General features: G+C 45.4%; 1 protein-coding gene across 1 annotated transcript in view; it reads right to left on the bottom strand.

The window, feature by feature from the left end:
• Window positions 1-815: 815 nt before the first annotated feature.
• The window catches only part of LOC119392807 (uncharacterized), a 93,672-nt gene continuing 68,317 nt past the window's right edge, over window positions 816-26,170 (bottom strand). The window contains exons 9-12 of the mRNA XM_037659759.2: window positions 17,224-17,420; window positions 3,821-4,784; window positions 2,093-2,244; window positions 816-1,071 (exon numbers count right to left, since the gene is read on the bottom strand). Coding sequence (XP_037515687.2) covers window positions 816-1,071; window positions 2,093-2,244; window positions 3,821-4,784; window positions 17,224-17,420 — 1,569 coding nt within the window. The remainder of the gene's footprint in view (window positions 1,072-2,092; window positions 2,245-3,820; window positions 4,785-17,223; window positions 17,421-26,170) is intronic.

Genomic DNA, 26,170 nt, shown 5'->3' with positions numbered 1-26,170 from the left:
AAATGATGGTACAGCGCATGTATAGGCATCCCTAATAAAATGCAAGCATTGCGAACTCTTATTTTGTCGATTTAGGCATCGATACATCCAGGGTCCAATTAACGGGGAACTAAATAAAAAAATAACTAAGTACGGACTGAAAGAGCTGTATTTCAGTACGTTTTCTTTGTTTATTTCGTGGTAGAAGCACTACTAAAAGAAGAAAAGAAACTTACGGCCTAAAATTTTAAAATTTACACCGGCAACACCGGAATTGCTTAGCCCATTTTAAATGTTTTTACAGCGCATACACCCTTTGAAAAAAGAGAGTGCGTGTTACTATTTTCAGTGATTCCTGAACTGCCACGCATATGACACTCTTTAAACAGACACGTAACTCTCTTTTTGGTACCACGACTCTCAGTCGAGAGTATCAAGATCTCCAAAGAAAGTTAGCATGTAAGCTACATTGCTCAGTTGGTCAGTACGAATTCATGGATTTTGTGATATTGTAGGAGCGCGATTTGCCTATACACATCGATTTTCGTTTCTTTCTCTCATCACTGTCTCTTTAAACGCGCACTCCGACGCTGTTCAAGCCCCCCCCCCCCCTTTTTTTTTTACTTCTTTACTTGCGGCTAGCGCAGACTGAAAGGTGGACAGAGTAGTGCAGTAAGAACGGCAGCAATATGGGCACGCAGACCCTTAGTCATTCAGCCTAGATATCTCTATAAAAAAAAAAAGCCTACCCTCAACTCGATATTCGCGTGGTCACCTGACCACTTAAGCTGCGATACGCGAAGCCTTCGCGGAGGAGGAAATGACGCAAATATGCACTAAAGCACCGCTTCTGCGCAGGCCACACTTTCGGCTTCCGCAGTTTCGGGAACGCGTCTGTAGACTCGCTCGTCTCTTCGCGAGACGCACTTGTAAATGGTCGCTCCGATGGAGGCGGCTGCCGCCGACACGACGAGGGCGCACAGCATGACGATAGAAGAGGTGAGCTTGGGCGAGTCGGCGTCTTCGCACGAGAACTCGTACGGCCGTAAGTCACCCACGGGACGACCTTCCAAGCTGAGTGGCGCCGCGCATCTGCGTACACGAGTAATTGCCTTCTGTGACGTAGTACGCAAAAGTGACGCACTTGAATATGAACGACGTCACTGCGCACTCGAGGCAAAAGGGTGGCTACCCTTAAAAGGGTTTGCAGTTGCAGCGCACATTGGCGTGCGCATGAGGAGGTTGGGGGGGTAGGGGGGGAGGGACGCTGCTGTGAAACTTCACGCACTTCACCCTCTCTAATGGAGAACCCCTCGATCGCCTATGGCAACGCACCGTATATCTCGGCTGCATACAAAGTTAACATGCACCGACATCTCACTCAACGTGAGTTTCCGTTTTATTTATTTATTTATTTATTTATTTATTTATTTATTTATTTATTTATTTATTTACTCACTCACTTACTCACTCACTCACTCACTCACTTCCCTTAAATACCAACGAAACTCATGGGCTGTGCGAAACAACATACAGTAAGTTACCTTACATACATCGAGATATCGCTACGCTGGTATGTCTGATTGATTGATTGATTGATTGATTGATTGATTGATTGATTGATTGATTGATTGATTGATTGATTGATTGATTGATTGATTGATTGATTGATTGATTGATTGATTGATTGATTGATTGATTGATTGATTGATTTTTGCATACCAAAGCAACGCTTTGCATTGCCAGACAAGTCACCTGAATACACCGGAGGATTGGGGATTGTTTCAACCAAAATATGTTTTGGAACATCAGCTCATAAGTTCTAAAACACTGATATTAAAGGGCTGCAGAGAGCGATGCAAAGAAGGGTGCTATAAAATACACCAACAGAAGTCCTAGGACACAGGCGCTTCCAAATATCTCCTACACCAGAATGCGGTCGGATATCGGATTCGTTACGAATATCCCGTACATAGGATTCCATTAGACATTGAACCCCCTGAAAGTTGCTTTTGAATGATTCACGAACTGTACAGATGTTCCTCACTTAGGCCTGTGTTCTGCTGGCAGCCTTCTTGCCAAGTTCGCCATCCAGCTGAGCCTACAGTCGCACCTCCAGGCGTTCTCGCTCAGGTCCGCGTCCACGATCCGGCTCCAATCCTGCAGTTTCGAGGAAAGGCTACGCAGGCCCGTGTGGTGCACATGAAGCTCGTTAAGCTGAACGGTCCGCTTGTGCTCCTCGTCATAGAAGGCGTCCGGTTCCAACTGCGCGTGGCACGGGTGCAGGGGGCGTTTTTGTACACTGTATCCATGCATGCTATTTTGATCATACGGCAATACGCGTCAAATAGCGCCCTTCCGTAGGCGTGCGTCGTTTGGTCCCACCTCGCGTGAGGGCCATACGACGCGCGCATACGCTGTAACCTAGCTATAAGGGTGCGTTCACACTGAGACATTCGGCGGCGAGAGCGCGCGGAATCCGCTTCGGCGGCAGCGAGATCCGCCGGAAAATCCCTTTCCGCGCCGATCGGTCCTGGACCGATTTTTGCGGCAGCTGCCGCCGGATTCCCTCACCGCGAACCAATCGGAACGCGAGTCGAACATTCGAAAAATGGCGGCGCGCTTGTAATATCGCAGGCGTCGAAGCCCGCAGGGACAGCGAAGTCTTTCGTAATCATCCTGTAGCTCTCGACAACTGCCAAGTCTTGTCGCGATTAGCATCTTTGCAATACATCATCGCGATCTCGCAAAACGGGTAGCATTATCTCGGCTCGACCAAGCTTCTCGCATCTTGCAAATCAGGACGAACCAACCACAACTGCTTGCGTCGTTTCTTGTTCGGCGAATGCATGTTCCTCCTCGCCAGACATCGCCAGAAAGTTGCTTTCCAGCAAGCCCAGCAGTTCGACGACCCTGCTCCTGTTTATGCGCTTCGCCATAACGCAACGCGTACACAACGCCGAGCGCGTCGACGCCAGCGTTCCTTCGCGCGAAGGGACGATGACAACTAGACGCCCTAGTTTCGGCGGTGCGGTTGCTAAGTGGTGTGAACAATGTGGAATTTCGGCGGCGCGCGAATTCCGGTCGCTGTGGCGGGCGGATTCCCCAGTGTGAATGAGCCATAAGCGTGACCTTCCGTCACACTTACAGCCTTCGCTCTTACCGTTGCCAGACAAACTTCCGCTCCAGTGAATCTATCATCTGCCTCTGACGGAATCCAGAACAGGGGCCAGAGTCACAAAGCTTTTCTTTTGTAAGTTCTCTTTTTCATCTTCCCGGCGTTACGAACAGTTGTAGGCTGATTGTTTTGCGAAAACGGGTCACCTAATGGAAAAGTAAAGAAAAGTAAAGTAAAGAGTCGGTAATTCAGTATGGGAAGTCTTGGAGACTTGTGAGCAATCGCTTGTTTGTCTTCTCTCCTCACGCCCTTGCTTATTGCGTGCGCACTAAATAACTTCCCGTAATGAACGGGTCCAGTAGCTAATTCAGCAGGCTTACAGTTCAAAAAACACCAGTCACCATTGCAGCCGCTGACTATACCGCAGTTATATGACCGCAGATATGACTCCATGGATAATGTCACTATCCTGACAATGTTCTGTTCTCGCCATGATGTACTTTCGTTACTTCTGTTACTACATAAGACTACATGTGCATCGAGTAGCTGCATGCAACTACGAAGTATTTGAAAAAAAGAAACGACGGTGAATCCACGAAAAAAACTGATAATTTCACTTAACTAAGTTCCAGCGTTTGGCGCTACAAGACGAAATAGACTGACAACTACACCTTAACCAAAGGTTGATCTTACTGATTCGGTTCATATAAATGTCTTGGCTACCTCCGCCAGCTTGGGATTGTAGCTCAGGTGCAGCTCCTTCAGGTGGGGCAGGGCTCCGAAGGCGTGCGCCTCCACCTTGCTCAGCTCGTGAAGGTCGTTGAGGCGCAGCATACTCAGGCTCGGCAGCCCTCGCAGGCTCGAATCGGTGATGGCTCGCAACGGATTCCTGCTCAAATCAAGCGACCTCAGCGACTTGAGGCTCTGCAAGCATCGCTCGGGTACAACTTCAAGCTTGTTTCCGGCCATCCCCAGAGTCGTGATGGCGGGTACGAACCGAAAGGCGGTTGGAGGAACTATTAGACGAGCCAGATAGTTCATTTGAAGTTCGCGAAGTTGCGGCAGAGACGCGAACGCGTCGCCCCGCACGTAGTATATCGGATTGTGGTCCACCACGAGCTCCTCGAGGTTCGTCAGTCCCGCGAAGCTCTCTCCTCTGAGGACTCGTATCCGGTTGTAGCTCAGGTCGAGTGCCACGAGCGTGCTCAGTCCGTCGAGGGAGGAGCTGTTGACGCTTTGCACCGCGTTGTTGGCCAGTGAGAGGGACCGGAGTCTCGACGTCGCGTTGGCGCGGTTAACGCTGCCCAACGTCCACCATCCCTGCGAGATGGAGTCTATCTTGTTGAACGACAGGTCCAGCCTCGAAAGCGTGGGCGCCATTGCGAAGGAGCCTTGCTGGAGCTGCGAGATGCGGTTGTGCCTCAGAGACAGAGACCGGATCGGCGGTGGAATCGAGACTTCCTGGAGCTCGGAGGCGTTCCGGGCCGAGCAGTCCATGCTCATGCGGTTCGGCTCCAGAGGACAGCAACGGTACCTGCTGCAGAATGGGCGGTAGTCACCCAGAGGCCCTGGCTCCTCAAATCCCATCGTACTGATTGTAGCAATATGGCATGACGTTAAAAGCAATCCGCAGACATGATATCCCAGCGGCCACGCTGCCATAGCTTTGGCGTCGAACGGGCCCGGCCTGCGACATAGGAAGCCAAACAGGAATTTTAGGCGGTAACACTTGCGACAGGTCTGCCTGGCACAGTACCGACAGCTAACAGCTGAGGTACTCATACATCGTTAACTATACATAGTGTTCATGTGACGTCACTTCCGTCGCTGTCGCCCTCTCCCGCCATCCCTGGGTACCTGCCGCAGTTCACGTGTTGCAGCGCGGGCTGTTGAGGGGTTGTCGGTTGTTGCTGTGCGCGATGTTGAAAATCAAGCAGTGCGGTTTTTCGTTGTCGTATTTCTCGACGAGCTCATCGGACCAGGAAGACCTCGATTGTTCTCTCGATACGAGACTATAGGATCAAGATGTGTGGCACTTCCACCCGTACCACATTTCTATCAGCAGAGATGCCACCGCAGTCTACGGCTTGTTGCCCGCCACGACCTACGTGAGCATATGACCTCGTTTATTTCACTACGAATTACGTCAACCAAGAACAAGTGAAAGCCCAAAGTCCCTTGAGGCCCACAATATTTTACGAGTGGATGAGTGAAGGGAAGCAGATCCTAGTCGTCGTGCAGAGCTAGGCAAGTTTACAGGAGATGCGTCCCACGCCACCAAAGTAGTTCATGCAGCGCAAAATCGAGACTTGCCAAGTGTTTTAAACAGCGATGATGCTGAGGCTCTTTGATCGGCATTCGTGGAAACAGCCGAGTGCGAGGTAGAGACTTCGCGTCGTACCTACCGGTAATGCCTGTCACATTTTCTGTCTGGTATATTTTTGCCACTTTTTTTACCTATTATTTTACTTCCGTTGTTGTGTGCTAATGTACAGAAGAGCCCCTGAAAATGATAGCTACTGTTTTAGGGAATTTACCAACGGTGAAAAAGAACGGAGAGTTTACCTGACCCCTCACTCGAACCGATCGGAATGTTAGCCTAGGGGACTTATTTGCGCTATACTTCAAACCGCCAGTGAATGAAGTTTATTTGTTTCACATCCGTTATCACAGTTTGTTTCAATCAACCCACCAACCCCGATTGTCATCACTATTTCAACAGCCTCTCTTACACGCTCACCGTGCACGCATGTGGTCGTGGCGAAGTTTGTAGGTAGAGTAACCGCGGTAAAAGCTATCTCTGTTTACAGGTAAGTGCTTGGATAGCGCTTACCCGTAATGAAGTTACGTCTGAAGACGCGAATATTATCGAGGTTCTTCAAGTCATTTCTATTATTCCACGCCTGCCAAACAAGTGCGGTGCTTTTCGGATAGTCGCAATGTGCGTTCACAATGTCGGGTAATAACTTTCGGCAAAGAAAACACCCCGACGCTTTGCTCCCTGTTTGTGGGCTGCAAAATCGATTTGCTTCACCAGCAGGTGATAATTACACAAACTTGCGTCGTGAGGCCGAACTGAGCGGGCGCAAGCGCGAGGAAGCAACACGGCAGCGGACGGCGACAGCGTCAGCAGGTACCCAGGCATATCGGTGGCGCATTCCGGAAGTGACGAAGGGGCGCTGCGTGACGCACGTGCACACTATGTATAAAGAAATTACTTCCACAATGATGGCTTGTCTACGAGAGTAAACGAGTCACGGTTTGTGGGTCGTCCGCATGTCGCTAACTTTGCCTAGTGCTGGAACATTCTTTCTGATATATAGTAGTAAGGAAGAAAACTGGATCAGGTGGTAAGGGTTCGTGGGGGATAGCGGAAAAGGGTAACACACGGAAAAAAACTTGAGTGTGACGTATATCAATGTATTTGACACGTCACTGTTGGTGAATGAATAACACAGTGGTAGTGTGATTTCGTACATTCGTCAGTCCAGTATAGTATACAGCATTTCGATTCCCTTATTCGAGACTACTAAGCTTTACCGGAGTGCATGCGGCATTATATTCAGCATCTCTTCGTAGACGCAAAGGTATATGCTGAGCGAGTGGAAGGCGTCACAGTAACACCTTTTGCATCAGCAGCCACATATCTGAATGACGAAATAATGCATAGAAATAAAAAAGGTGCACTTACGCATTTGTACTACGTTTGTCAGGAGTCAGACAGAAGGCTACATTTGTACCGCGCATTTCTTGGTCGTTTCTTTATAATTCATTCTTTAATAACCCAGCCTTAGACATATGCATGTGTTGCATTAGTAAGTAATAAATTTGCGGGCCATGTGCAGCTACCAAATGAATTCTGTCTCCATCTAAACGACATATATAATTTTAAACGGAAGAGCAAAACGCTCGGGAATGAAACCTTGCAACAATCGATTACTATTCTTTTTTGAACATCGTTATCCTTTTCTCGACACAATGCAACGAATTCGCTATCACTTGAATCGGCCACTCGACAGAGTGAACGACAAGGTATGAACACAACCAGGGTAAAACAACTTTCCCGAAATGTCAGCCTTTAGTGCACGTTTCTGGGAAATTTTTAACGGCGTCGCGGCAAACTGACGACCATGCTTACGCGCACAGAGCACGCAACCCCCGCGCGAAACAACGAATACGCGCCCAGTTCATACAGTTACCTCTGGTAACGTCTTCAAACCATCTCACTCCCTAATTGCTCTCCGCCGTTCACCTCTGTTATAAAGACGTTGTGAGGAATTCCGTAATTCGAGTGCGAGTGATGGCAAACAGGGCCATACAACGCACGACGAATTATTGCACAACGGTTCCGTTCTAGATCATTCGCCGGGCAATTTAGCAAAGCCCGTTCACTGCCGAAAGCAACAAAACCGTATAAGACGCAGGCTTTGGGCCGATAGCCACGCGGACGACCTCTAATATGACAGCGATTCAGCGAGATTTGGACGATATTTGTTCCCAGCACATAGAGAACCACGCTTCGAGTTCCGGGGCCGCCGCCGATCGAGCTCAGAGATCTGTGCCGCTCAATAGAGTCCGTCAAAGCCATTCTATACCCCGGGGGCTTCCTTCCTTCCAACCGTGTGGTGCCGAGGCATTCGAGTTTTCTGTCAACTTCAGCGAGTTGCGCGATGAGTTGCGCCGACTCAGTCGTTTCCGCGACTCGTTGACGTTCGAAGCCCGGAAGACTCGGCGGGCGGATCTCATCGCCCCTCCGTTAGAAGAATGCAAGGAAACTCGCCGAGATTTCCCCTGAGACTCCCGGGAAATTGGGCAAAATAGAAGTCTACGGCGGCAGAGCCGGTAATCTCTGGAGCGGTGCTTGAAAAATGAAGCGTGCCGGGACACGCCGAGTATCAGAGCTTCGACTTGCGTGGCTGTAATGAGCTTCACCTTGCCCCCCCCCCCCCCTCTCTCTCTCTCTCTCTCATTCCAATCCCCCGAGGAAGCACCCGCTCACGTATAGCCCCGATTTAGCACTACGCCTAGTGGAGCATCCGCCTGCAATATGAACTTTCCGCGTCACGCATCAGATCAGGTAATGGTGTATAAGAGAACGACGCTATATACTAATACGACAGTCATGCAGAAAGTCCTAGCACCCTCTACAGGTGCGTCCGATATAAAAGGGAACACGTAATTGGCCTATTGCGGAAGTAGCCGCTCTAATTTGTACTTGATGATCGATGCTAAGTACCCCTCTGTGTGATGAAAAACAGGCTTCGTGGTTTGTGATTGCGACGCAAGAGCGGGTGTGATTGCCGGTTTCGAACGCAAATTAGGCGGCCTGATTTTACATGGGAAATCCACGCAACTTAATGGTTGAGGTGTTCTAGATTAAGTCGGTCGCCGAAGCGCCAACTGACTCTCTGAGGCCAGCGCGAAAAGAACGTGAAGACGCTTGTAGTGTAGGAGAAATAATGAGCAAGTAATGCAACGTGGTAAGGTGCTTTTACAAAACGTTCCACAATGACACCGACGACGCCAGGCCGATATACTGTAATTATAGTCGAAGGTTGATGCTGGCATCACCTCACTTAGAAAAATTCTCTTTTAGTTAGAACTCATATTGATTCATAATATGTGCTTCGAAAGCTGTTTGAAGCTGCTTGTCATTATTACTATTAATATTAATACATTCGATACTACTTGCTAGTTGTTGTATAACGTTATATTTTCGATTGTATAATGTTCTTTTTCTTTAAACCTTTGCTTTGAAAGTCTTCTATTCTGTCTCTGAAAGCGCAGTGAGCGAGTAACGTTCTGTAAGACATTTTAACACTTTGTATTGCCCTTGTACCTGCTATGCTCTCATATGAAAGTGACAGTATTGAAAATAAATAAATAAATAAATAAATAAATAAATAAATAAATAAATAAATAAATAAATAAATAAATAAATAAATAAATAAATAAATAAATAAATAAATAAATAAATAAAATTACCGATTCATCGCGCATACGCAGCGTTATTAAATTTTCTGATCATTCAAATAACGCTGTTTCATCATCATTCGAACAAATGAACCTACGAATGCCATAGGTGTCGCCTCTTATGAAAAAAATCTCCGTCAGTATAAAAGTTCGCGCCGATATAAAGGAATAGAAGGTATAAATGGTCGGTCATACCAGCACTGCATCAAAGCACACTTGATTCCGCAATAAAGCATCGCATTCCGCGCGACGAGCTCACATTCTTGTCATCGCGAGGCTCTTATACTGCATGTAGCTCCGGCGTAATGGACAAAATGTCATCTTTTTATTGCATGTCGCCGCCACGTGCCTTCGTCGAAGACGCGCAGAAATCTGGGGAAGTTTGTTAGGCCTTCCAGAAGTGCACCTACACTCACGTTTATAACGACGAGGTAACGAAGGTTTCATTTTCCGAGCGCCTCCCAATGGGCTCCGAGAATACACGCCTTCGTTTGTTCCCGTGTGTGAGGCGAGACCTCTGGGGAAATTTACTAAGACCCGTTTCCCCTCGTCCAATCGACAAGCATGTGCGAGATATGTCGGGCACGTGCCCTGACACTGGCAGGCTTGCTTCTGCTTAATCCTTAAATCTTTCTCTACACCCCTCGTTCACTCACGAGACCTCGAAATGTGTCTCTTTCGCACACTCTTTGAATTCGCCGGCCGTGAGAAGTCGCTGATTGCTTCGCGTATTCGTGTAGACGAGAGAAGTAGAGAATTTTCGCTCATAGAATCGTAGGCGGCGTTGATGCCATGAGAAGAAAACTTGCGAATACAACGAGGAACTCTTCGTGCCTGCGAAATCGCTTTTGTGGGTCTTTTATATCTAGATCTATTCTAGAAGATCTAGAAGTAGATCTATTCTATATCACGTTATCTTTACCTGCAAGATCCGCCTAAACACTCATTGCGACTGAGTCATTCTAAAACAACTCGCAAACCTTAAGTCGTGTTAACGTTCACAAACATTCCCTTTTTCCGTCCACTATCTATTACTGGAATACCTTTCCTAATGATATTGTGTGTTGTAATACCATTGACTCGTTCATGAACCTCATACAGTGTGTCGAACTTGCATCATGAATTTTTGACGATGTCTGTATTTTCATGCAATCATGTACCCACTCCTGCATGGGTCGTGAAGGGCCTGCAGCATATTCAAATAAAAAAAATAAAAATAAGGGTGTAATCGGGGATAGCAATGTTACTCCTAAAAAGCAATTAAATTACATCGCTACTTACATTCCCCGAATTTTTAAATGTAATTAAATTACATTATAAATTACATCTGGCCGGAGGTAATGACATTACATTACTGCTATTTTTGAAAAGTAATGAAGTTACCTTAAAATTACTTTAACAAAAGTTCATAATTCATGCACTAACTCACGTACACTTTACTTACAGCGCACATACACTGAAGCCTCGGAGATCTTTGTTGCCTCGTTCCCACAATTGAGGTTCGGCACACAGATTAACTTGTGTTTGTTGTTTTTCTTTTCTATTGTGGCCAATCTTTTATGCCAAAAGGAAAGCGGACACGCTGTATTTTAGTCATAAGTAATTGGGAAATTAATGAGTAATTTCCGTAAAATTACTCGTTTGTCGTAATTCGTCACGTATCTAAATTACCAGCCCGCAAAAATAATTCATTACGTGACTCGTTACAGCAAAGAGTAATTTAATTACTGTGAGTTCAATTTCTGCCAAGTCTGCCGCTGCATCAAGCAGACACAATTCCATTGAGAAATTGCTACGTCATCATCGAAAGGTTTGAAGGTCTGTACACTTCTCGATTAGGAGTGCTGCCAGAATTATAACTCCCGAAATCTTGCAGCACACCGTGGACAACAAAGTGTGCGAAAGAACCTTTACGCAAAATATGCAATTTGAAGAGAAGTTATTCGCTTAGGATCTGATGACCATTCCAAAGAAAGTAATATAGCCAAGACCAAGCAGCGCTTCTTTCCAGGGTACACACTTGCGTGTAATCATTATTTCCAGAACGGTGCATCGGTAAACTCGAGGTGTGATAAGTTAGTCGTCGACTGCTTTAAGAGGCGTTAAAAATAACCAGAGCAAACAAATGTTAATTGCTGAGCTAAAATGAGACGAAATGTACCTTGTTGATAATAACCCCGATAGGTGAAATTAAAGGCAAATCAACGGTAGAATATGTCTGGGGGGATGACAGCGAGATCGGACGGCATCAATTTATGCGAGGCTAATGAACCACATCTGCTACGAAAAAAATTTAGAACCCTGTACACGGCACGCGCCTTGGCGTGGTCGCACTCCCGCGGATGATAGAGCGCAAAAACCAGTACCTACTTTAAATGCAGGTCACCGGCTACGTCACGCGAGCAGGTGTTTCAGGTTCCCAACAGATGGTGCCACGTTGCGTGTCAGCACGCCTTCTGTCGCCCAGCTACAAGCGGGTCATTTAAAAATACCGGTTTGGATGTCGAGGAGGCGGCATGTATCAATGGTCATTTGTCGTTCAAAAAAGAGCGGTGGTCTATGGTCTGCGGTCTATGACCGGGCCCTATTCTCGGCGTGGTTACCCGCCTTCTTCTTGAGTAGTCTATAACTAGCGCCGACCTAATGGCAAAGACATTATAGGATATATGTATGAAATATGTGCTCCTTAATATATTTAGGATATGCGAGCCACGAATTTTTTTTCCGGTGGGGAGGTAGGGCTTCAACGAACCTTTACCTTTATGTATGTTCATGCACGCATATATATATATATATATATATATATATATATATATATATATATATATATATAAAGGAAAGCAGATGATTTTTCAAGGGCTCGTTTAACAGACAATAACGTCAAGGAAAGTACAGGGGGTGTTATCTGTAGTATTTAGAATATAAGTGTGAAGAAAGTAAAGTGGATGAAAAGATGACTTGCTGCCGGCAGGGACCGAACCTGCGACCTTCGAATAACGCGTCCGATGCTCTACCACTGAGCTACGGCGGCGGTCATCCTCCCGTCCACTTTCTGGGGTATATATGTTGATTTAAACCTAGGAGTGTTAGTCAGCGCCAATCGCAGCCATGGCGGCGAGTGTGGAACACTCTTTTTTTTTTTTTTGCTTGTTGGCGTCACGTAGTACGTGATCTTTTTATGAGCTGGCAGCTGACCAATAATCCCTCGCATACTACCTGAAGGCATTAAGTCTGCCAGGACGAGACCCTCGCTTGAATGAAGGAAAGCAGATGATTTTTCAAGGGCTCGTTTATCTTTGTTAGACACAATATTAATGAGAACTAACAGACAATAACGTCAAGGAAAGTACAGGGGGTGTTATCTGTAGTATTTAGAATATAAATGTGAAGAAAGAAAAGTGGACGAAAAGATGACTTGCCGCTGGCAGGGACCGTGAGAGCTCCTCATTGTAAAAAACAAAGAAAAAAGTGTATATTTATTTATTTATTTATTTATTTATTTATTTATTTATTTATTTATTTATTTGAGAATACCTCACAGGCCCCGTAAGAGGCATAGGGTGAGGGGGGCATACAGTACAATTCAATACATTGTATATGAAGATTTCCACAGGGTACAAATTACGGGGCAGTAGAATAAAATAACATGTAGAAAAGAGATTAACAGATAACTATACGTGCAAACGAGGAAGAAAAAAATTAATTGTGCGCGACATAGTAAGTATTGCGTAGGAGCAATATAATACGAATTACAGCCACATTTACAATTGAGTCATTGTAAAAAGCGTATATATATATATATATATATATATATATATATATATATATATATATATATATATATATATATATATATATATATATATATATATATATATATATATATATATATATATATATATATATATATACGCAACACTGAAATATTTCTCGAGGATTTGGAACCCTCCAACCCTGCATACGCCAATGGAGCCTACGCATAGAATAGTAACAATAGTATGATGAAAGACATACCTTTGGTTACATCAGCGACTTTTCCATTGTGAAACTTTTCTTTCCCCTTCCACTCTACGGAATATTTAGTCTATCGTATTAAACCTATCATAAATGTAAACTTGTGAACGAGGAGTACATCTCTGTTAACCGCAGCAGTGCTTAGGACCAGCAAATTAGGCCCCATCCAGCTGCCTAAGCAACAACGGTTCTCAAAAACGCATGCAGCAACAACAACTTAGTGCACGTTAAAGACAATGAGCACGCTCCGTATCTGATTGCAGCAGAAAAGTGTACTCCAGTCGAAGCGGAAAAGTTTTGGCTGTCTCTGGTTTAGGTTACGAAAGTGAGGTTCGCTTTGAACCAGCGAGTAACATTCCGAACGGCTTATATTTGGTGCGAACGGGACGTCACGAATCGCGCCACAAGGTTGATAACAAATCGAAGCAACGGGGCCGTCCAGTGGCTACGCGCACACTAGCCGTGACGGTAAGTACATGCAACGTGCTCACCTCATCCGTTGCAAGGTCACTGCAGGTTTCGTCACGAATACTGTTTTGTTGCCACTGTTGCCACTGCCACAGTACAGTGTCACCGACACTATCCTTTCAAGAACCACGTGAAGATACGGCGAAGGCTGGCATACGTCTTTGTCCCAGCATCTGTCTATCTCGCTTATCACTTCGGACGTCGGCTCTCCGGACCCCAAAGTTGCCCTCTGAAGGAAGATTCATCCCTCATCCTCTTACAGTCGACAGCAGTGGCACAGGGCGATGTTGCTTGTGAAGCCCACGTACAGGCACCTTTGAGCTAATAAAAACCTCGTTTAGTAGGCTATCTGAAGATTAAACAAACGCTTTCTCCACAGGCGTCTGTACAGATATATACAGTTATGCGTTGCGCAAGAGGTTTTTGCTAGAGCGCGACAACGGGAATTTTCATTGATTGATATTGATTGATTGATTGATTGATTGATTGATTGATTGATTGATTGATTGATTGATTGATTGATTGATTGATTGATTCCAATCAATCAATATAGCTATCACGGTGGGTGTATGCACCCGCTGATGTGCACCCGCTGCGAGGAAAATAATATGAATATCTGGGGTTTTTTCGTCCCAAAACCACGATATGAATATGAGACGCCGTATTGAAGGTCTCCGGAAATTTCGACCACCTGGGGTTCTTTAACGTGTACCTAAATCCAAGTACACGTGCCTCAAACATTTTCGCCGCCATCGAAAATGCAGCCGCCACGGCCGGGATTCAATCCCGCGACCTTCGGGTCAGCAGTCTAGCGCCATAACCACTAGACCACCGTGGCGAGGCGCTGGGGGGAAACAGTGAGCAAGTGAGAGCTCCTCTCTTCTTTGCATGTTTCTTTTTTTTTCATTTCCCTTCTCCCATGCGTAAGTTAGCAAATCAGAAGTTTCAATTCCAGTTAACCTCCCTGTCCTTCCCTCATTCGTATCTCGCTTTCTCTCTGTACATTTTCGTTTCCGTTAATGAAATGAACAAACATGATCTAAGTTCCTTCCGAACTCCCGTCTAAGGTGTATCGCACTAGCCACTGTGTTTCGTTTGTAACGCGATCCCCAGTAAATTATTTCGACCACCTGGGGTTGTTTAACATGCACCGACATCGCACAATATACACGAGCCTCTAGCATTTTGCCACCACCAAAATGCGACCGCCGCGGCTGGGATCAAACCCGCACCTAGACATTAAAAGGTAATATAGAAGGTAGAGAACCGGTCAACCGGAACAATGGGCTGTTGGCTTTGCATTGAAGAGAACGGGAAGGTATTGATGATATGAAGAGATGAGGAAAGCCAATAGTTTTGATCCTTTCTGTAGAAGGAAAAAAATGTAGTGTTACAAGCTCGGACAGCGCCTCCCCTCCCTGTTTGCGGCGTCGGCTTCGTGTTTGTGACAGCGATTAAAGATGGTGAACACGCGTCGAGACGCCCGCCGGCGCCCTTCATATTTTCTCAGCATTGCCTGACTTCTTGTATAGCTACAGACGCCAACCAGTGTAATCTGTGGTCAGTGCCTCTTCGTTCTTGTTTGACTTCAGCGCCAAAAGTCACCGTGGAATAGCAGTACGTGTTTACCGAAAAAAGTGGGCAGACTGCTCATCTGCGCCAGTTCGTTGACTTCTTAAGAAGAGGACGGCTGTAGATGATGAGTACAAGTGCTCGCTAGCATAACTACAACTGTCTATTTTTGGTGAAAGCGACACCAAAAACAAAACAAAAGAATGAACACATCGCGCTATAGGGGTATGTCTCTGTTTTGAAAGAAGATAAGCTCACTGGTTATCGATTTTCGACGTTATCAACTGATGTAACGCGTTAAAACTATTGTAGTTGTACCCATAGACGTACGCAGTGTCCACCATGACGAAACCAGTGTGCACCGCCGCTCCCCCCCCCCCCCCCTCCAAGTGCAGGCAAATCAAACATGCCTGTAGATTCTGGTGATTGTTTGGAACGTTTGTTCTTCTTTGACTTAAAGCGACAGTAGCGCCGACGGGGCCCGTTAGTGCCGTCACGTTGTGCACCTTCTTGGCACCATCGCAAAGCTTTCACAACAGTGTAGTTCGAGGGTTTGCTGTCGTTAACCTATGCAAACGACAGCCAGTTATTGTCGAACCCTTCACACGTTTCGTACGCGCGGCTAGCACGCGGACGATGGTGCGTGTCGAAATTTTCAGCCATTACTTATTCAGCTTCTGTCGTGTTCGTTTCGATCAACGTCCGCTGTTTCACGCAGAATGCGTGCGTTCTTTCGCTCGTATAAGCGCCTCGGTACGTTGTACTAAACGTTTGCATACCGGAGGGACCGGGGCAGTGGGACATCAAAAAGAAACTAACATACGTTGTTGCGCTCACAAAAGCTGGACCGGATCTACAGCTTCGATTCTTTTTTTCTCATCCTTGAGAGATTACTTCAAGCACTGAATCACGATGCGCACGTTGGAGACTGGTTTCTTTTGTTGAATCTTTCGCGAGACAATTCCAGCATTTCTTTTTTATGGAGTAAGCCTCTCTCGCTGTACTCAAATATCGTATGTGAGCTTTGAATTTCTAGGTCGGAACTGCAGGTACTCGATAATGACTTGTCGCACCGTTGCCAATTGGACCGCTTGAATATAAGAAAAAAACAGAAACAAGTGAAATAATAAACGAAAACAGAACGTACTGCAAGGGACGACCTTCGAATGAAAGGTCCTGCTTATACATTCTTGACCCAGGCGAGTCAGGAATCTATTGGCGGGTCAGCTTGTACTGCGCTAGACCATGATGTTACTCTTAACTGCGCATTATCTTTTTGCGCAGCAAGAAAGATTGGAGATTAAGTATTCTGTGTATTATTCGGCTTATAGTCGTGGAATATTATCTGTACGGTACATGTAAAGAGGAATAGTATTTAGTTTGATGGGAAGATGCCCTGTGCAGTTCTTGCTTTCTTTCAAAGACGTGCGCTCGAATGTTTGCTGCGCTAAACGAAAATTGCGGCAGAATGTACGCACTTGTCAGAGTCGAAAATAAGTGAAGCTTGAAGCTGTGACAGAAGTGTTCAAACCCCCACGAAATTTCTCAATTTGGCATGTGTATATATACACGCACACATACAAACACACGCGCGAACATACATAAACGTTAGTGGACCCCCCCCCCCCCCTCCCCCAACAAAAATTTATGGCTAGACCGCTGCTGCGAATTCTTGTCCATATCTGGCTTTAGATGATATGTGATGTCAGCAAATGAAGGTATATTATAGACACACCAGAAAACTTAATTTTAATGGCCGCCAGTACACGCTGAAAAGATGCCGAGGTTGTATCTACAATTTTAACTGTTTACACCTATAAACTAAATGAAGAAAAACCAAGAAGCCATTCGCATTTCACAAGCATTTCTTTTTTTCGTTGGAACAATCACTGCGCAGAGAAAGCACGCATCTACAAAATTGCATAGCGTAGAGAAATGTACGAGGCACGGCCGGCTGCCCGCCTTTATACAGACTAGAAGGTCGATCAGAAGACTAAGAGTGACTATAAAGCGTCCAAGACAATGCCCAGGGATGATGCGCCGTACGGCGTCAGCGAGAAGCGGTCAGATAATAGCCCCAGTAGAAAACCGCGACGAACGGGAATCCGAAGACGAAGACAATCCAGGCGCGGCGATCGTGTCGCGCCTCGTCCAGCCCGATGTCCGGCGGCGTCTGGGTGCCGGCTTCGTGTGTGAGTCGGTAACCGTCGGCCACGTACACCTGGTCAGAGATGCGGCTCCAGTCGTCCGCAGCGGCGTCCTCGGCCAGTTTTTGCACGCTCCACGTCCGCTGGTTCTGCGTCAAGAAACGGGACAAAGCGTTGATAAATGGCGGTGTCTTACGAGGCCAAGCTGCATGATTGCTGCTTAAAGACAGCTAAACATAATATGTTCGACATAAATACGTAAAAGGAAGCACGAACAAAACTGATTAACACGTATTGTAGGGGAGCAGCGCGAAAGACGAGGACCAGAATAAGGCACACAAACAACCACACGTTCCGCTGACTGTCGACACTCTTAAAAAAAAGAGAGTCAAAAGGGAGTCACGTCTGCTTGACTCTCTTTGTGGCAGCCGATGACCACCTTTTTTTCTAAGGGGAGTCACAATGCTCTGGTCGACGCTCCTGAATGAAATAGATGACTCCCTTGCTCCAAGGGAGTCAGTGATGGTTCTGCATATACAGGGTGGTTTTTTTTTAAAAAAGAAAGCTTCACTGGCTGCGACCAAGATACAGTTCGCTGCTTTGGCTTGTGGTATACCGAAAAATTTTGGTTGAGAATATATAACATGGGATCGTAAAATGTGGAATTACGCCACGTATTGTGTTATGGCTTCAGTTACGATATTGCTGAAACGGCGATTCGAAAACGTCTACAAGTAAACAGGGTTCTTAAAAAATCTTGCCCCCAAGCGAAACATTGAGAGTTATGACAACGTTTAACAATGGCAGCGCTGACAAATTTGCGAATCTTCGCACGTTTGCAAGCGAGGTTTGTAGATTCCTACGACAGCATGTATGGCAGAAAACATACATTTATTAGTGAAATGGACGTGCATGGTGTTGAACGCACTGGCGATCGGGAACACATCTGACGGCCGTAAAAACATGTGCCGCAAAGCTGGCATGATAACCGCGCAGACCGGTTATCAAGGCGACGCTTTACCGCGTCTCCTAAAGAGCGACAATACTACCAGAATTATAGCGCGCGTGGTCATCATTTCTGCCCGCCACAGCTAAACTATATCTTCACGATAATCCGCGCGGGCCACCAAATCGCTCAGCAAACGTTGGGCACAGCTAGGCACGCACACACGGCCTCACCGCACTCTCCCTAGCCCCTAGAGCAGGGGATGCACGTTCACCTGCGCCCCCTCCCACCGTACAGCCCTTACGGATACACACAGGGCACGCTTCGCCTCCTCCACCCTGATATTATTCAATAGAGCTTTAACTATGCATGGATGTGTGTTCTATAGCACCAAAACAAAACCGAAACCATGAGGCGTTCGTTCGTGGAGGCTACTTTAATCCAAAGCCGAAGCCATCAATACGAGACAGCCATTTTGGCCGGCATTGTTCGTGATCCGTCTCGTTGTGGTCGTTCTTTAGTCCGCCAGAGTAATCTGTGTCGTCAGGCGTGATTGCAAGTGATTGTTTTGCGCGACTTTCTTCGTGCTATGCATTCGTGGCGTAGTATCGTATCGTCGGCTCGCTCTTGCCGTGTCTGGCTGATCGTTTTGCGTAACTTTCCTTCCGTGCTATGCATTCGTGGCGTAGTATCCTGTCGTCGGCTCACGCTTGCCGTGACCGGCTGAAGCAGTGTCACTCAGTGTTTGCGAAAAGCAGCCTCCGGACGGAGAAGTCCCTGCAGTAAGCTTCGTTTCGTCGTGAACTTGCCTGAGCAAGATGGCAGCGCATGACGGATCCCAGTGGCACCGACAGACGAAGCCTGTGGACGACGCTCCTACGGTCGTTATAGATTTCAGGTGAGTTCTGCCGGCTTCTGCCTACAACTCTTTTATTCGCTTCACACGTAGCTTTGCCACTTGTCTTTCTGATGTTCCAGTTGCACGGATTTTGCTATCGTGTTTCAATGGCTTGGCAACGACGAAAACCGCACTGGACTATCCAGTAGCGGGTAAAACGGAGTGGTGCGCGCCAATATCGTGTTTCCTTATTCCATACATGCCTGAAAAACATGAAATTGCGAGTTGAAATCTCGGTTGCAAGTCGAGTGTGGTGACACGTAGAGCAACGTTGCACCGATATATATTTGAAGGGTAAGTAAGATCAGCTGATCAAAATCAATCTAATGCACCCGGCCCGAACATGCCTGATATCCAGATCATGATTTTGGCTCGTGAAACTCTAGAATTTAGTGTTTCTTTCCTTTGCTACCCAGACGTTGAAACACGTTTAATACGTATTTATTCGCTGCATATTCGAACTTCTCGCCGTGCTTGCTTGTTTGTGTGTGTGTGTGTGTGTGTGTGTGTGTGTGTGTGTGTGTGTGTGTGTGTGTGTGTGTGTGTGTGTGTGTGTGTGTGCGTGCGTGCGTGCGTGCGTGCGTGCGTAACTGCTATAAAACTTTGATGCAATAGCTTTCGTAGCACGGTTTCATTTAATTGAAACAGTGGTGACTTGATCTTATGATGATAAAAATTATCATGCAACAAAGGTAAATGTGAGTTCACTTCAAAGTTGTAGTTTTTTTTTTTTTTTTTGTCCACAAACTGCATACGAGCATAACCTCATCCTCCTGTGATACTTGCTTTGTCTAATGTGGTGTGGTGCTAGTACCTAATAGTAAACACAACACCGGCTAGTAATAATGGCAGTAAACATACTGCTCAAACGCTGTGTTGCGTGGATATTGGATGCCTTTGTTATACCAGCCGTGGTTCAGTTCGTTATTATTTTCAACACAAAGATACAGTCTACAGTGATGTTGTGGGCAGTGGACAAAAATCCTTTAAAATGGACTTGGAAGCGTTACGCTGTGAAGCCCAAGGACGCGGCTTCTATTCCTGACCCCGGCAGCTGCATTTAGAAGGGGGCGAGATACAGAAACTCCCATGCCCTCGGATTTGTGCACGTTGAAGAACTCCAGGTAGTTGAAATTAATCCGTGATCTCCCACTATGTAGCACCGCTTAATCGCATTGTGCTTTTCGCTCATAAATCTCTAGCAATTATTACTTCGTCATTATACCTCGAAACACTCGCTGTATCCTATTTGAATTCTATTCGCCATAGTCTGCAATGAATATTTAGCACTTTTTACAGCAGGGTACCTCATTTGACATTCTTTTACAATGCACCTTAATTGTCCCAATTTCGTGCCATAATCAGCTGTTGTTTTTAATATGTATATAAGTCACTTCAGCACTGTTCCTTTTCGTTTGACCGCTTCTCATCACTTCGATTGTTTGAGGTTTGAGGTGATGTTTGTGCTGCACAGTTTGCCCGAGTTTGCTCCCAACCCTCTATACTGGTCAACGCTGGCTGGTGGGTTGTCCTTCCAGACAAACGGAAAAATGAGACCTTTGCCTGTTGATATAGATCTGTTTGAAAAAATGGCACATTAGGCCTTTAGAATAGCTGCACCTTCGTGCAGCTGTTCTGAAGCCAGGCACTAGAAGGGCACGCTCACAATGATGCGACAGAAAGAACGCAGTGAAGGCAAGCGTAGTCTTGTCGTACATTCGCCATATTTCGTGTAACTGTATACACATTTTGCCGTTTTCTTCGTTAAACTAATAATAACATTTGGCGTTTATCATCCCAAAACCACGATATGATTGAGAGACGCCGTAGTAGAGGGCTCTGGAAATTTCGACTACCTGGGGTTCTTTAACGTGCAGCTAAATCTAAGTACACGGGCCTCAAACATTTTCGCCTCCAACGAAAATGCAGCCGCCGAGGCCGGGACTCGATCCCGTGACCTACAGGTCTTCGTTAAATACTGCTAGTCTAGTGGTTATGGTGCTCTACTGCTGACCCGCAGGTTGTGGGATCGAATCCTGGCCGCCGCGGCCGCATTTTCGATGGAGGCGAAAATGGTTTAGACCCGTGTGCTTAGATTTAGGTGCACGTTAAAGAACTCCAGGTGGTCGAAACTTCCGAAGCCCTCCACTACGGCGTCTCTCATAATCTTATCGCGGCTTTGGGACGTCAAACCCCAACAATTATTATTATTATTAAAATACTGCTGCCATGCTATACAGGGTGATTTTTTTTCAGACAGTACATATCTTTTATAAAAAAATTCTATGACAGTCACGCTCCAGTAGTACTCTAGTTCGAGGCGGAAATATTCTGCCGCAACAAAAAATGCGTTGACGGGACTAATTAACAAAAACCCGTTAACTAATTTTTATTTATTGACTTGAGGGCAGTTGTTTATATTAGAAATTTGTAGTGCGTGCCACTTTACGGTATACCCGTTTTTCAGAAATCATGAAAGTTTTACGTAACTCAAGATATTTATTGTGAAATTTTAAGGGCTAGATCAAAACTGATCTTGTCCGGCACACAGAAAACGCTGTTTTTCTGTTACGTCAGACCGGAGCTGCCCGCGACGAGGGAGTGACGAAATTTGAATGAAGGCGCGTCGTGGTCGTACCTTTTCGTGAAAACTGGCAAGTCATCTAACTTGCGTCAGCGGATCGCCTTACCTTTGCATGTGGCGTTTGGTGCTCATTTGTTTCTTTCGAGATGCGGGCATCCGAAACGGCAGTAATATCAACCTTTTCTTTCTATGTTTACAGATAAGTACCACACATCGCACCCAAATAATAAGCTGTTTACTTCTGTATTTCTGAATGCTTGCAGATTTTCCTGATCACATTCTGCTTCGGCCCACCTTCATTAAACTATCATCACCTTCTTTTCACGTGTAGCTCCGAGCTTACGTAACAGAGAAGCGACGTTTCCTGCACGTCAGGCGGTATCAGTTTCGATTTCGTCCTTGAAATTCAAGGATGAATATCACGAATTACGTGTAACTTTCGCGATTAAAAAAAAATGTGTATGCCATAAATTGGCACGCGATACAACTTTCTAATATAAACAACTACCTTCAGGTCAGGAATTAAAAGTTAATTAATGAGTTTTTGTTAATTAATCTCTTCATTGCCATTTTAGTTGCAGCAAACTATTTCCTTCTTGACATAGAGTGTGTGCGCGAAAACATCTTGAGCGTGACTATTATACAATTTTGATAAGAAATATGCGTTCTCTAAAAAAAAACATCCTTCTAATTGTACGGAGGTCATGCAGCGGAAACAGTTGCAGCTGGCTAAGGGAGTAACAGACCCTCAAGGTACAGCAAAGTTAATGAGTATCCCTGGTTTTGTTCATTGCCATGACACTTCATGGAATCTGGTGTGTGAGCGCTGCCCTTGTCAGATTAAAAGGTGATCGATCTGTCTGTCATCATGTGTTTATTTTTGTGCACTTGACTATTTCAGGTTGCTTCAAGACTGCACATTGAAGCTCTACAGCTGCATTTGACCAGGAAGCCTCCTTGGAAACTTCGTGTCTCGAGGTAGTCAAGACGTGTCCAAGAATTCGGAATAGCCACGCTTAAGGTCTGGCCGTGAGTGGTCTCGAATCAGTGCAACCTGCTGTCCTTTTCGTCAGAATGCCACCTGACCCTGACATGGTCTGGGAACACGACACTGCCAAGCTCATGCACGCAAGCTGTGTCACCTATTGGGGTCCTGTATCTCAGATTACTACATGAGAATCCTGTACTACATGAGAACTACACGTTGCATGTTTTGCGCTGTATGCCACATAAAATATGTAATGGATGTCGCAAAGAAGTGCTTGATGGCTGGCCATTGATTCCTATTCATAAAAACTGACTGCTGGCTATGCTAATGTTTATGCCAGGTCTAGTATATTGCCGCATTTGACAGTAATGAACGATGTTAGCGAAACTATTGCTTTTCATATCTCACTCATCCTGACAGTAATGTGTCTCGCTGTATTTCTGGACGGTGTTTCTGTATTTCAGTTCTGTACAGAACTCTCCATACCACCGCTAAATATATATATTTATATATATCATACCTTATATATATAAGGTACTTGACACACGACGTACGTTTTAGCATTAGCATAGTGCTAAAACGTACGTCGTGTGTCAAATGCCTTCCTACAGTATCAGGACCTCCGTGATCTTTCTGTATACTATAGCTCTTATATTTAAGGGTCATTCCATGCCAAGTGTCCCAGACGTGGCGCTCGCACATCGCAGATTTTGCTGATAAAATTTGTGCCTTTTTCCTGTGCCACATGGAGTATTGTGGCAAAACATTCTTGCTCGAAAAAATTTTTGACGGTCCTCGCACCCCCTCGAATTTCGCTTCTATTTATTAAACTGTACCTAATAGAAAAATGTGTATAAAATCTACTTTTGTGTGTTGAGCTTCTAAACTGTGCTTGCACTATCGCAGAGGTTCTGTTTAGTTGTCCCATTCATTATTTCCGAATTTTTGTGTTTCACTACCAGCTACGTAGCTTCAAAAACTACAAAAATCTTCAAAGTTCGTGAATTTTTCTTGAGCTATCTGGAACTCACCCTAACCAATATTAATAATAGCCTGATTTCCAGGAAAGCGTATTTTAGTACAGAAATGTTTAGGGGTAAAATAGACTTCAAATCTTTCCGAAAAAAAATTGTGAAATTAGAGAAAATGTACAATTTGTTGCATGTTTGACCATATTTTTCATACTGATGCAGTCAAAGTAAAAATCCTCGTCATGCGGCGTTTGATAAAAGACTTCATCGTTAAGTAATGAAAAAAGTCTTATCAAATCATTTTTTTGTTTTAAGGAAGAAAATAATTTTTGAATTTGGCCCTCCGAACGCGCAGTGCATTTCATTTTGTTGCCACTTCGCCGCAAAGCACGTGGTAGCCCTTGCAGCTGACACTCGTCACAGGCAACGGCCAGATGCGAGATGTATGTCAGTGGCTCGTGAGTGGTCGAAAGTCTTGTCACGTTGATGTCAGGGCGACGAGTAATGAATTCGCGTTACAATGTGAGCTTGCTTGGCGGGCCCAATGGGAAGTATGGACGCCCGAGAGCAGCCTATGGCGTCGTTGGCACATTGTGCTAGAGGCCGTCTGTACAACACGTATGCCCTGAGAAAGAAGTGTGTACAGTGTGCATTATTTCTTTCAGTATGTGTATGCTAGTTGTGCAGACGTCCCTCTAGGACATTGTGCCAACGACTCCACATGCTGCTCTCGGGCGTCCATACTTCCCATTGGGCCCGCCTAGCAAATGCTCATTGTAACGCAAATTCATTACTCGTCGCCCTGACAGCGCGACAAGACTTTCGACCACTCACGAGCCGCTGACATACATCTCGCATCTGGCCGCTGCCTGTGACGAGTGTCAGCTGTAAGGGCGACCACGTGCTTTGCGGCGAAGTGGCAGCAAAATGAAATGCACTGCGCGATCGAAGGGCCAAATTCAAAAATTATTTTCTTCCTTAAAACAAAAAAATGATTTGATTAGACTTTCTTCGTTACTTAACGATGAAGTCTTCTATCAAACGCCACATGACGAGGATTTTTACTTTGACCGCATCAGTATGAAAAATACGGTCAAACATGTGACAAATCGTTCATTTTCTCAAATATCACAATTTTTTCGGAAAGATTTGAAGTCTATTTTACCCCTAAACATTTCTGTACTAAAATACACTTTTCTGGAAATCAGGCTATGATTAATATTGGTTAGGGTGAGTTGCAAATAGCTCAAGAAAAATTCACGAACATTGAAGATTTTTGTAGTTTTTGAAGCTACGTAGCTGGTAGTGAAACACAAAAAAAAATCGGAAATAATGAATGGGACAACTAAACAGAATCTCTGTGATAGCGCAAGCGTGGTTTCGTAGCTCAACACACAAAAATAGATTTTATACACATTTTTCAATTAGGTACAGTTTAATAAATAGAAGCGAATTTCGAGGGGGTGCCATGATTGTCAAAATTTTTTTCGAGCAAAAGTGTTTTGCCACAATACTCCATGTGGCACAGGAAAAAGGCACAAATTTTATCAGCAAAATCTGTGATGTGCGAGCGCCACGTCTGGGACACTTGGCATGGAATGACACACACACACACACACATATATATATATATGTATATTGAGAGAGCGTAGGCATGGGCAAGTTGGTAATTCATGTTTGACTTTTTGAGCGCGCAAAAGAACAGGGACGAAAAACGACGCGTACACAGCGCTGACTTCCAACATATGCTTTATTTTCTACAGTGGTACATATATATATAGACATCAAAAAGCAACGCACGCAGGTGCATTGTACAGGAAGGCTTCATGTAAAATTACAAATAAGTATGCATGATAAGCAATCAAACAACCTGATACCGGATTTTTTTCTTCTTTAAGAGATCAAGCGGTCATTCCTGACTACCACTATTGTCTAGTCACCCTGTGGGCCTTGCTTAGAAAGTCTAGTTCTTTTTGGATAGTTCAATTGAAGGTGCACTAATGCACATGTCTCCCAAACTTGCAATCTTCGCCGCTTCAATTATCTCACGTGTTGTTTGTGCCTGGCTCCTTCCTGTCGCAGTGCACTGCGAATACATGGGATCGCACCCACACTTCCTGCAGTGGAAAGCCAAATGTCCCACACCTCCAGTTCGCACGTTATTTGCGTGCTCACGCAGCCTGTCATTGGCACACCGTCCCGTCTGCCCTATGTATTTCTTGCCACAGGACAGCGGTAACTCATAAGCGATGTTGTTCTCACATTTAACAAAGCTTTCATTGTGCTTTTTTTGGCACCTGGGTTTTTCAGAACCACTGTAGGAGGCCTTGCACAGATTATAAAGCTTGTTTGGTGCTGAAAGGACGACTCTTACGTTGGCGTTGTTTCCTATCTTTTTCAGCCTATGTGAGACATCGTGAAGGTACGGTATGACGGCGCATTTCTGCTTGACAGGCTCCATTTCTGGTGAAGCCTGCTCCTCACCCTCGCGAGCATGTTTGACAGTCTTGAG

The sequence above is a fragment of the Rhipicephalus sanguineus genome, chromosome 5 (genome assembly GCF_013339695.2).
Source record: "Rhipicephalus sanguineus isolate Rsan-2018 chromosome 5, BIME_Rsan_1.4, whole genome shotgun sequence".
Lineage (NCBI taxonomy): Eukaryota > Metazoa > Arthropoda > Arachnida > Ixodida > Ixodidae > Rhipicephalus > Rhipicephalus sanguineus.
Note: the sequence above shows the minus strand (reverse complement) of the source record. Positions and strands in the feature narration are given on the sequence as shown.